The 12388-nt window shown below is 53.0% G+C and overlaps 1 protein-coding gene across 1 annotated transcript in view; it reads left to right on the plus strand.

Annotated features, from left to right (window-relative positions):
* Positions 1-12388, plus strand: part of Man1c1 (mannosidase alpha class 1C member 1) — a 138973-nt gene that overhangs the window by 116267 nt on the left and 10318 nt on the right. The window contains exons 6-8 of the mRNA XM_032896378.1: positions 2133-2250; positions 4634-4727; positions 7609-7724. Coding sequence (XP_032752269.1) covers positions 2133-2250; positions 4634-4727; positions 7609-7724 — 328 coding nt within the window. The remainder of the gene's footprint in view (positions 1-2132; positions 2251-4633; positions 4728-7608; positions 7725-12388) is intronic.

Raw genomic sequence — 12388 nt, forward strand, 5'->3', positions numbered from 1 at the left:
TCAGCTCTGGCGGTCGTGCGTATACCATACACAGGAAGGAGATTAACCAAATACTGAGGGGTACTGTGGAGCACCCCCTTGCTGGGGGAGAGGAGAGGAGTGTGGTTCTTACTGTTGGTCCACTCCTTTCCAGAATTTTGTGGGTGCGTTTAGCGCCTAAGATTTAGATTTGGCTCTACTGCTTGCTGTGTGACCTTGAAAAAGTGCCTCCCCCTCTCTGAGCCTAAGTATTCCCACCTCTGACATGAAGATTGCCGTAGCTAATGGAGTTGGGTGAAGGTAAAATAGAGACACCAAACCACCTGGCTCCCGTTGTCACTCACATATGCACAATTACATACTGATAAAGATGACAGTCACGTGCATAATTGATGCCTTGCGTTAGCTCCCCGAAGCCGAGCACCTTGGTTTAAGGGAGGAGGAAGCTGAGGTCTAGGGAATCGGTAGGACACGCCTGACGGCCCCTGGTCTGGGACATAGAGGAAGCCAGTAACGAGGCAGAGAGCGACAAAGTGCACCCCCCAGCATACATGCGCACACACACACACACATACACACACACACACACGCGCGCGCGCACGCATCCCAGACACACACATGCACACATGCGCAAGCACACATGCCCTCCCTACTACCTGAAGCCTCTGGGGTTGGTGACTCTGGGGTGCCAGGAGAGAGAAGAGAGAGGCCTGTGTGGTGGACATGAGGACAGAACTCACTGGAGGCCGGAAGGGCATGATGGTGCACTTTCATCCCAGCACTCAGGAGGCAGAGAGGTAGGCAGATCCCTGAGTTCAAGGCCAGCCTCATCTACAGAGTGAGTTTCGGCATAGCCTGGTCTACATAGTAAAACATTGTCAAGAAGAAAGGAAGGAAGGAAGGAAGGAAGGAAGGAAGGAAGGAAGGAAGGAAGGAAGGAAGGAAGGAAGGAAGGAAGGAAGGAAGGCAGGCAGGCAGGCAGGCAGGCTAACTGGGAGGCTGAGCTACCTGAAGGGTCTTCTTCTCTGTCAGAATACCAGAGGCCAGTGCTGAGCAAGGGCAGAGCTCAGAGTGGCTGTGAGGCCTTGGGCCTGCAGAAGTGTGGCTCGCAGGCCCCTCCCCACCCCACACTGCCTTCCCATGTGAACTCCATCTGTGGAGAGGGACAGATGAACAGCAGCTGGTTCCAAGGCAGCAGGAGAACAGAGGAACCCCCAAAAGGCAACACAGCCACCCACAACCCACAGAGGGAAGGTGGCTGCTGTACCTTGCTCTCTCCCTCCATCTTCACTAACTCTCTGCAGCGTGCCTGTCCCCTCGGAATCCTAAATATCCCGTGGGAAAGCGATCCGGATATGCGTGTGGAATCCGAGACACACAGGATTCAAAAGCTTGTCTGAGGGTGTCAGCTGACCAGCGCCATACCCTGGGCTTTCTGGTTCCAGGGTGCAGCGGGTGGAGCTCTGGGAAGCCCCCCTCACAGGGTGGGGTGATGCGGGCAGAGGCCTCCGGCAGGGCTGACTCAGTGCAGCCTACTGTTGGGCCCAGCCGCTGCACAGACTGGTGACTGGCGGATAGTGTCTGACCCTGGGTCTGATCCTTTGTGTCTTAGAAGGGAAAGTGGGAAGATAACTCACGTGCTGTCCCTGAGGTGGACATCAGAGCCTCCTGCAAGCACAAGGCAAGAACATGGCTGACATGTTCATGAGAGGCTAGCCTTGGCTACAAGGGCCCCACTTCTTTCACTCCTAACCGCCCCCCCCCGTGCAGTTTGGGACTTAGATGACCTTGGATAAAAGGACAGGCAAAAGTCTGTGTGTGTTTGGGGGTGACTCTGAAGATGACCATTGAGTGTCCTGTGGGGTTTGGGAACTCCTCAGTCACACCGACAATGTCACCTGCAGATTTCACCATAGTCACAACATCCCAAACATTATAAAGGTTGCTTGGTAGGAACAAAGACTGTGGCATGGGCTCAGACCACCTTCCCCAGGTCCCATCTCCTCACCAGCCTCAGTGACATCCACACAGTGGGGCCCAGAAGGATTGGCTGAGGTGCCTGGTGCACAGCAGGCACACCCTGTACCACAGGAGCCAGCAGGGTGATGCTTTTCAGCGGTGCACAGCTGAGCCAGCAGCTGATGTCTTTTCAGCGGTAGCTGGGGCTGGGCCACCGCGGGCAGCAGCAGCATCCTGGCGGAGTTTGGGTCCCTGCACTTGGAATTCTTGCATCTCACTGAACTCTCTGGCAATCCAGTCTTTGCAGAAAAGGTGAGTTTTCCCTCCCACCCTCTCTGAGGCAGACATCTTGCCCCCCCCCCCGAAGCCAAGGGATAGAGGGCAGGTGTCTGCAGTTGAGATTTGCAGGTCCCAAAGCCACCACTCTCGAAGCAGTAGCTAGCGGGAGAACCAACTGTGCCCAACGCCAGGTGGCAGGGAGGGAACAGAAGCAGCCAGAACTCTGCCAGGGAGGTTCGTGCTGGTGCAGATCTGTGAAATCTGGAGACTGTGACTGAGAGCGGGGACGGGAACAGGCTGGTGTGCACGAGCACCCTTTCCAGGGACATTTAGCTTTTCTCTGTGTGAGATCTCCCTGCCGTTTCCTCCCAGGTGCTGTCTGGCTTGTGCTGGCAGCAGGCTGGCAGCAGGCTGGCAGAGCTGATTCCTCGACACTGTTCTTGGCTGCCCAAGGCTACACGGGTACTGAGAAGTGCATCCAGGCCATTGCCCGATCCTGACCCTGGGTAGCTCTCCAGAGGGGCTACAGCCCTGGGCTATCCCTGAGGGAACATCTGGGTTCAGATTTAGTCCTGGATCCAAAGGAAGTCAGCAGACACATAAACCCTTTCCAGACCCCTCCGAGAACAACCTTTGGGGTCCCACTGTCCCCCTGAGACGCCTGCACACCTCTACCCGGTGGTGCCGTCTTGTGCCATCAGCCGTTCTCCGAGCATAGCCACCGCCACCTCAAACAACTGAAAGGAAGCAGCCTCCTGGCCTTCACTCGCCCCAGGCCCTGGAGTCTGCACATAAATATGAAGCCCGGTGCTCCCCAATAGGAAGTTTGGGACCACTGTGTCCTCTGTGTGGGCACCCATCAGGATAGAGCTCAGACCAAGCTTCCCTCCCCCTTGATTGGTGCCTCTGACCTGCCTCTGGCTCCTGTCCTTACCTATCCAGGGTATAGTCAAGCTCTCCATCAGGGACCTGTGAGTCCTGTGACCACTCAGATGAGTCTAATCCTACTGCCCGATGCCATGCCCTCTGACCCTTTGCCCAGTTCAGGCTTTCTGGTCTCACCACCCTCCAGAGGGACCTCCCTGGACAGCCCTGGCCAGCTCAGGGAAAGGTCCCCAAGAGTGCACACCAGCCCTTGCGGGGGGGGTGGGGGGGTGGGGGAGGGGCCTGTGGTGGGGGAAGGGTGGGTTGGGATCGGGGTGAGGTGTTTTCTGCCAACTTGATCTAACTGAGCTGAGCGGTAGAGGGTGGAGTGAGATCCAGAGAGGCTGAGTCACCAGCCCGGGGCGGCTAGCTAGTGAGTGGTGGAGCTTGAGAATTGGGTCAGGAACTTTTCAGCATCTCCCTTCCCAGGGCATTGGAGCACAGCTGGCCGCAGCTGCTCCAGACTCCAACCCCTCCGTCGCTCTCCATTTGCATACTTCAGCTATTTCCGTCCCCCTGTCACGCCTCCCATAGAGATGATTATTAGCAGTCAGAGTTTTACAGCACCCTGCCCCCTCCTGGAGAGCTAATATAGCCTGCTTCCCCGGACCCCACAGGGATAGGGGAGCCTATGACAGGCACAAGAATCTTCCTGTCCCTCGAATGGTCTCTGTTGCCTTAAAGGGACCTGAGGTCCAACGAGGCAAAGCCAAGAGCCTCTGAGGTAAAGGAAGGCTGGCGCTAATGGCTCAACCTCCCAGCTGCCCCTTTGTGCCAGCTTATCAGTGAGCAGGAGGCAGAGTGGTCCTGGGGGCTTGCTCTCCCAGACAGTCCATGTGAACCCCTCCCTCCCCCAGACTGCAAACCCAGCCTCTGCTGTGCGTCACCGTACCCTTGCCCTCTGGTCTGTGTTGGACTCAATGGCTGTTCCATGCAGGGCAAGGAATACAGTCTAAGGACTCAGAGCAACCTGATTCATGCCCCAGCTCTCTACTCTCACTGGGGCTGGGGCTCCATCAGTGGTGTTTGCCTAGCATACGTGAGGCCCTGGCTTTGATCTATGGCAGTCATAAACAGGACATGGTCTTGCATGGCTGTGACCCCAGCACTCAGGGTGGAGCTGGAAGATTAAGAGGTCAACCTGAGCTACTTGAGACCCTGTCTTTAAAAGAAGGAAATGTACGGCTTACAAGATAGTTACCGCTACTCATCTGAAACCCCTCCTCCCCCAGAGTGGTCTACAGGGGTGGTGCTGGCGGGCAGCCAGCCTGGGATAGGATTATTCCAGGGAGAGCGGTCAGCAGAGGGAGCGTGAGTCAGGCTGCACTTGGCCACATCCCACCATGCTCTGTGTGCAGGCACAGAACCTGTGGCTCTGCCACTGTCCCCCCTCCCCCCACCAGAAAGCTTTAACCCCCATGTGCACCCGAACTACGTGTTCCGTCCTCATGGGTGGGGAATCGGTAGTGACTGTGCCTGGTGTCTCTCACAGGTCAGAAATATCCGCAAGGTCCTCAGGGAGATTGACAAACCCTTCGGCCTCTACCCCAACTTCCTCAGCCCAGTGAGCGGGAACTGGGTACAGCGTAAGTACTGGCCCCGTGGCTTCTCATCCCAGGGTTCCCAGGGGCGGGCACCAGCTCCTGGATTCACCAGCCTGGGCACGCCAGCACCTGTGCACCTGACTCCTCCCAGCATCCTTAGCATCCGGCTCTCACAGCAGCTCAGCACCCTCCTCCATGACCCAGACTTACAGGAATGTCCCACTTACTGCTGTCACTCAGACGTGACTGAGGGAAAGGCCCTGTGACCTCCCCCTACTCCTTTGATCTGGTTTTCCACCTCAAGGTTTGATTTAGACAAAATTTTAGGTGGGACCAAACTAGGCAGTGATCTGAAATAAATCACTCACCACTGTATTTTAAACTTCCTTGAATCAGCCCTGGGCTTTTCTGCTTTTTCTCTTTAAAGACTTAGCTCAGGCTGTTCCGGGACTCATTTTATAGATTAGGCTAGCCTTGAACTCAAAGATCTGCCTGACTCTGCCTCCTGAGTGCCGGGATTAAAGGTGTGCACCACCACCATCCTACTGTTTAACTTTTTATTTGAGACAAGGTCTTCAGGTAGCCCAGGCTGGCCTCAGACTTGTTAGATAGCCAAGGTTGGCCTTGGATTCCCCTGCCTCCACATCCCAAGTGCTGAGATGGCAAGTGTGTGGCTCCACACCTAACAACTCTGTCAAACACCCCTGGGGCATCTCCCAAGCCAGGCATAGAGTGGGATGAAGAGCTGGCCAGTCCCCCAGACCCTGCTGCGCTCACTCATGGGAGAGCCAGGCTCTGAGAGTCTCAAAGGCTCAGCCAGTATCAATATCAGTTGGCTCCGAGTTCATTGTTTGGGCGTTTTGTGGGTTGAGAGTTTACTGATGTAAATCTGACTGATAAATTACAAGCCTCTAGAGTTTTGATTTTACCGGGTCACAGGGCTTTGTGACAGCTAACCTCGAGACGGGTGGTCGCTGCATGAGGCGAGGACTGGAGGCAGCGAGACCACTGGGGCCAGAGAGTAGCAGGCGGCACTTGCGTGAGATGGTACACTCCTTTTTATATTATTTAGCGCAGGAATGGCATTCTCTCGCTCTCTTTGTGGAGTGTGTGTGTGTGTGTGTGTGTGTGTGTGTGTGTGTGTTACATCATTTGCAACCTCAGAAATGACAGGTGAAGGGGAAAGAGTTAGGGCCACAGCTCAGGTCACCCAGCCTCGGCTCTGTCTGCTTCCCAGTCTGCCCACACCTGGCTTCAGCCGCTCAGGAGACCCAACTCCTCCTGCAGCTTAGATCGGTCCAGGATTATCCACTGGCTGCAAAAACACACACACACACACACACACCATACACAAACACACACAACACACATACCATACACATATACACACCATACACAAACACACACACACACACACCATACACAAACACACACAACACACATACCATACACATATACACACCATACACAAACACACATACCATACACACACACACTATACATACACACCATACACAAACACACATACAACACACACACTGTATATACACACACTGTACACACACACGCACACACAACACATACACATACACCGTACACAAACACACATACAACACACACACACCACATACATACACACACATATCATACACAAACACGCAGATATGCACAACGTAGACCTTTGCATCTACACAAACACACCAAACACACGCCACACTTACATACATACACACAGCCATATGCCATATAGATCCACACATATGCACAGACACACCACACATATACACACACACCAGACAAAGATATAAACCATCCCGCCCTACACAAACACACATACCACAACATACACATGGACATATGCCACACAGACCCATGTATATACACAAACACACCATACACGCATACACAAGTACATAGACATAAGCTACACAGACTCACACATATATACAAACATACCCCACATCTGTACCACATACAAGCACACACCACACAGATGCGTGCCTACATAGAAACACATGTACAAAACAACACACACACCATATGAAAGCACACAGAACTATACATACATGCTAATGCTGTCCGTATCACACGAACACACCACATAGCTGCAGAGCTGGCCTACTGGCCTCAGACAGAGAGGGGATCTCAACCCTCCCTTTCAGCTCCCACTGCCTTGGTCCACACAAACCAATTTGGTTTTCTGACGGGGCTCTGTGGCTGGGGTCTGACCTTGTGATCCACTTCCCCAGCCTTTTATGAAGGCCCAGAATTCACTGCTGGGTTTGGCAGACCCCAGTCATACCTGTGAACTGTCTGCCACCAAATGAAGACACACACAGAAACACACAAATGTATATATATATATATGTGTGTGTGTGTATCTGTGTGTGTGTGTGTGTGTGTATTTCCTAGTATTAAATTATAAATTTTTAATAGAAAAGAAAAACACACGCCCTTAACCCCAGCATTGGGGAGGCAGAGGCAGGTGGATTTCTGTGAGTTCAAGGCCAGCCTAGTTTTCCAAGACAAAAAGAGAAAGGGGGGGTTGGGGATTTAGCTCAGTGGTAGAGCGCTTGCCTAGGAAGCGCAAGGCCCTGGGTTCGGTCCCCAGCTCTGAAAAAAAGAACCAAAAAAAAAAAAAAAAAAGAGAGAGAGAGAGAAAGGGAAGTGGGGAGAGAGGAATAAATCAGCCTTTACAGCTAATAGCCAGGGTCCTGTGTCATCTTGCTAAGGTCAGATGAACTATGGCCCCAAGGACCCTGGGTGTGGATACAGGACGCCTGGCTCAAGATGTCCTGGTTCCCAACTAGGTCCCTTCACCCTACCCAAGTGGGATTGGGTGGCAGCCCAGGCCACAGAGGTCACCATTTGAGCCCAGCCAGTGGCAAATGTGCTAACCCTTCATATCATCTTTTCCTTGCAGATCACGTCTCAGTCGGGGGACTTGGGGACAGCTTTTATGAATATTTGATCAAGTCCTGGTTGATGTCTGCCAAAACAGATATGGAGGCTAAAACCATGTACTATGAAGCCTTGGAGGTAAGAGGCTTCCCGCTGTCTGCGGAGTGGGCAGCCATCACCCCTGGGGGCCCTGAGTGCTGAGAGAGGACGCAGAGTGGGCAGGGAGAGGCAGGAAGGCCTCACCAGCCACACTGATAGCTCCCCAGGCTCCAGAGACATCTGCGCGCCCCTTCCCCACGCTCAGAAACCCGGCTCAGGCAGGTCAGGCCATTTGTCCAAGATCTCATCGGAAGTGACAGCCTGCTTTCCAGAGCTCAGCTTAAGCCCTCCCCCAAGGGTCTCTGGGCTTCAGCTAATGTGCCAAAGCCCAGATGGCAGGCAGGATCCCCCGGGGGGCTCCCAGGCGAGATCTTCAGCTGTCATCCTGTAAACCAGAGGTGACACTCCAGGAGAGAGAGTGACACCCGGGATGCACGGAGCATGCTCTTGTGCTGGTTCTCGGCATGTGGGCGCAAGGTGAGGTTCAGAGAGAGGACACTTGCCCATGGCCACATGGCACTGAACTGTCAGAGTTAATGTCACTGCTGCTCTAGTCATGGGGTGTGGAGTGAAGAGAAGCGGGAGGCTGGGGTGAGTCCCCCACCCCCACCCCAAAGAGAGGAAAATTTAGAACAGAAAAGGGAGTTGGGTAGCTGGGGCTATGGATGCCGGTGAACCCAGCTGGTGAAGAAGCACATTCGGGGGCTGGAGAGATGGCTCAGTGGTTAGGATCACTGGCTGCTCTTCCAGAGGATGTGGGGTCACTTCCCAGTACCCATATAGTGGCTCACAACCGTCTGTAACTCCAGTTCCAGGGATCAGACACCCACTCCTAGCCTTCACAGGTACACATGTAAGGTGCACAGACATACATGCAGGTCAAACACTCATACACATAAAATAAAAATCATAAATCAAAAACTATATATGTGTATATGTGTGTGTGTATTACACACATACTTATATTTATATTTTTAGTCAGAGCTTTTCTGTGTAACCCTGGTTTTCTTAGAACTCACTCTCTAGGGGGCTGGAGAGATGGCTCAGCGGTTAAGAGCACTGACTGTTCTTCCAGAGGTCCTGAGTTCAAATCCCAGCAACCACATGGTGGCTCACAACCATCTGTAATGGGATCTGATGGCCTCTTCTGGTGTGTCTGAAGACAGCAACATACAGTGTACTTATATATAATAAATCAATAAATCTTTTTTAAAAAAACTCACTTTGTAGACCAGGCTGGCCTTGAAGTCATCAAAATCTACCTATCACAAGTGCTGGGATTGTAGGCATACGCCATCACAGTCTCGCTTTGGGTCTCAGTTTCCTCATGAAGTTAGTTGGATTCTTTGTCTAATCACCTCGCTCAGAAACACCACCTCACGTCCTTTAAAGTGAGCTCCTTCCTTCCTCTCCGCCCTGTGTCTAAATCGGTTCTCCACACAGCAGCCTTGGGGCTGGAAATGCTTCTTCCTCTCCTTGCCAGCTCCCCTTTCTCCTGGAGTTAACCCCAACCCTGCCCTTCACCCATGGGGCCCCACCTGATTGGGACCCTGGCAAACCCAAGGCTGTATCACATCCCTCTTACCCCTCTGCCTCCCCAGATGCACCAGGGCATTCCCACCTCAGCCTTTGTACTTGCTGTCCCCTCCACCCAGAATGCCATTCGAGTGGCCAGGTCCTTAAGACTGGCCAACTCTCCACTCACGCTACTGAAAAGACTTTTCCAGTCTGTCCATCACACGCCCCAGTTTATTCTCTTCTTCACTTGTAACAGAATCTGAAATGATTGCTTGCACACATTTGATCTTCCCCAAATACAACGTGAGTTCTCTAGAATCAACAATCTGGTCTCCGTGTTTACCCACATGCCTCACTACTAAAACAGACTGGTACGTGGTGGGCACACAGTAATTGTTATAGGAACAAGTAGTGCAGAGTGATGGACAGGAAGAGTGAGTGGGTGATTGGATGGGTGGGTTAACGGGTGGATGGGTGAATGGATGGGTGGATGGATAGGTCAGTGGGTGGATGGATAGGTGGATGGATGGGTGAGTGGGTGGGTGGGTGGCTGGCTGGATGGATGATGGATGGAGGGGTGTATGGATGAATGGGTAGGTAGATGGATAGATGGATGGGTGGGTGGGTGGATGGATGGGTGGATAGGTGAGTGGATGGATGTGGATGGATGGGTGGATAGGTGAGTGGATAGATGGATGGGTGGGTGGGTAACTGGGTGACTGGCTGGATGATGGATGGAAGGGTGTATGAATGGGTGGATGGGTGGATGGGTGGGTGCATGAATGGGTGGGTGGATGGATGAGTGGATGGGTGGGTGGGTGGGTGGGTGATGAATGGAAGGGTGTATAGGTGGATGGATGGGTGGATGGATGTGAATAGTTGCATTGAGGGATTGAGGGATGGATGGATAAGTTGTCAGAGTGATATAAACAGATGGATAGATGGATGGACAGATAGATGGATAGATATGAGTGGGTATATGGATTGTGGACAGATGTGAATAGTTGGGTGGATGATAGATGAGTGGATGGGTGTGTCTTAGGGTTTTACTGCTATGAACAGACACCATGACCAGGGCAGCTCTTATAAAGGACATTTAATTGAGGCTGGCTTGCAGGTTCAGAGGTTCAGTCCATTATCATCAAGGCAGAAATATGGCAGCATCCAGGCAGGCATGGTGGATGTAGAGCTAAGAGTTCTACTTCTTGTTCCAAGGGCAAACAGGAGAATACTGTCTTCTAGGCAGCAAGCATGAGGGTCTTAACGCCCGCGCCCACAGTGACACACCCACTCCAACAAGGCCACAGCTTCTAATAGTGCCACCCCCTGGGCCACGCATATACAGACTATCTGAGGTGGACTGGCATGGGCATCCTGACAGACAGATGAAAGGATGGATAAACGGATGCATGGACTGACAGACGTATGAGTGGATAGATGGATGGTGTGTGGATGGGTGAGTAGAGAGCTGGACCAATGGGCAGATGAGTAGATGCGTGGATGACAGATTGATGGGAACAGTCGAAGGAGTACATCCATGCATGGATGAGCTGATGGGTAGACAGCACATTAGATATGCACGGGCGGGTGGATTGGTGGGGATGGGCAGTTGATGTGAGCAGATAGACAGATATAGTGGGGGAGGGGTAGATCGATGCGAATGCTTGGATGGACGCATGGTGGGGGGTGGGAGGGTGGATGGTCTCCAAGCACCACTTGATGGTATGAGTCTACCCAGAAATGGCAGTGCTTTTAGAAGCACACCGAAGCGGACATCTAGAGCCACGGACCTTTTGAACTGTGGGTTTGGAAATCTCAGGGGTGAGGTTTCTCTGCCTGACTCCCTGGTGCCGAGCTCCATGCCATCCAACAGTGCAGCCCAGCGGGCTTCGCCTTGGCCCCGTCTGCGCCTGGCTTTGGCCAGCGTCCTCTGTTGGAGGATTAGGTTCTGCTCCTGCAGCTCTCTGCAGGGTAAAGCGAAGTTAACGAGCGAGCGCACGGACTCCCCGCCCTCAGGGCACACTGTGGTTGCAGCTTCAAGGGGGAGAGATGACCATGAATTATTTAAGCAGTCTGGGAGCCTCAGAAAGCATGGCTGAGTAGAGAGAACTCAGTTCCCACATTTGATCTCCTGTTGGAGCCTGCGGCTGCGGACCCTGAGTGAAGGACAGGCCTTGGCAGGTCTGAGGCTTTGAAGACTATTCCAGTGGTCCTCAGCCTTGCTAGCACGTTAGAATCGCTTAGGAGACTCAGACCCCTTCACAGGCTGCGCCCCAGCAATGGGGCTGGAACCTGGGGTGGCCCAGAGATGCTTCTCTGGAACTTCTCAGGGATCCCTGTGCAGACAGAGCTGAGAACCTGAAGGTTTAACCCATGTCCATGGGGTGAGCAGGAGGGTTCAGGGCATCTCGTGGGCACACCCTTGAGTGTCCTAAGAGGACACTTCAGGAAGACCTAGTCACTGCGACCTCCTCTAGAGAAATATATTAAGTCCCTGTGTTAGCTCCACGTTAAAAATAATAAAATGGAGACTCAAAAAGGTCTACCTGCGTCACAGCTAGAGTCAAGGCGGGAGCAGAGGCCTGCCCGTTTCTGCCTTCACTGGCTGGCTTCAAGTCACTTGGGTCCCTGTAGGACTTGGGTGGGCTTCCTAAGAAGCATGGGAAGGAACTGACTGGGGCAGGCACCAAGCCAGGCCACAGTGCCTTCTCGTTCAGACCCTACCAACGTCCTGTGAGCTTGTATTCCCATTCTACAGATGAGCAAAAGTGAATCTCTGGAAAGCCGGAAAAGTGTCTCTGAGATGCCCAGATATCCCTCACTACCACCAAACTCTGTACCCTGTCTTGTGACTTGAGCCTGGCCCAGACGCCCCACCCAGAGCCTGCATCTCCCTCCAGACTTAGCTGGAGCTAAGGAGATGTTTCAGTCTGTAAAAGGCTTGCTCCACAAGGGCAAGGTCCCAAGTTTCTCCCCAGACCCTACATAGTCGATTATGGTGGTATATGTTCGTAATTTCAGAGCTGGGGAGGCAGATGGGGGTACTGGGGGGTTGGTTTTAATGGCTGGCTAGTCTAATCAGCAAGCCCCAGATCCCAGTGAGAGACCCTAACCCTAAAAAACAAGATGGAGCTGGGTGGCGGTGCACACACCCTTGATTCCAGCACTTGGGAGGCAGAGGCAGT

Source organism: Rattus rattus, chromosome 1, assembly GCF_011064425.1.
Source record: "Rattus rattus isolate New Zealand chromosome 1, Rrattus_CSIRO_v1, whole genome shotgun sequence".
NCBI classification, from domain to species: domain Eukaryota; kingdom Metazoa; phylum Chordata; class Mammalia; order Rodentia; family Muridae; genus Rattus; species Rattus rattus.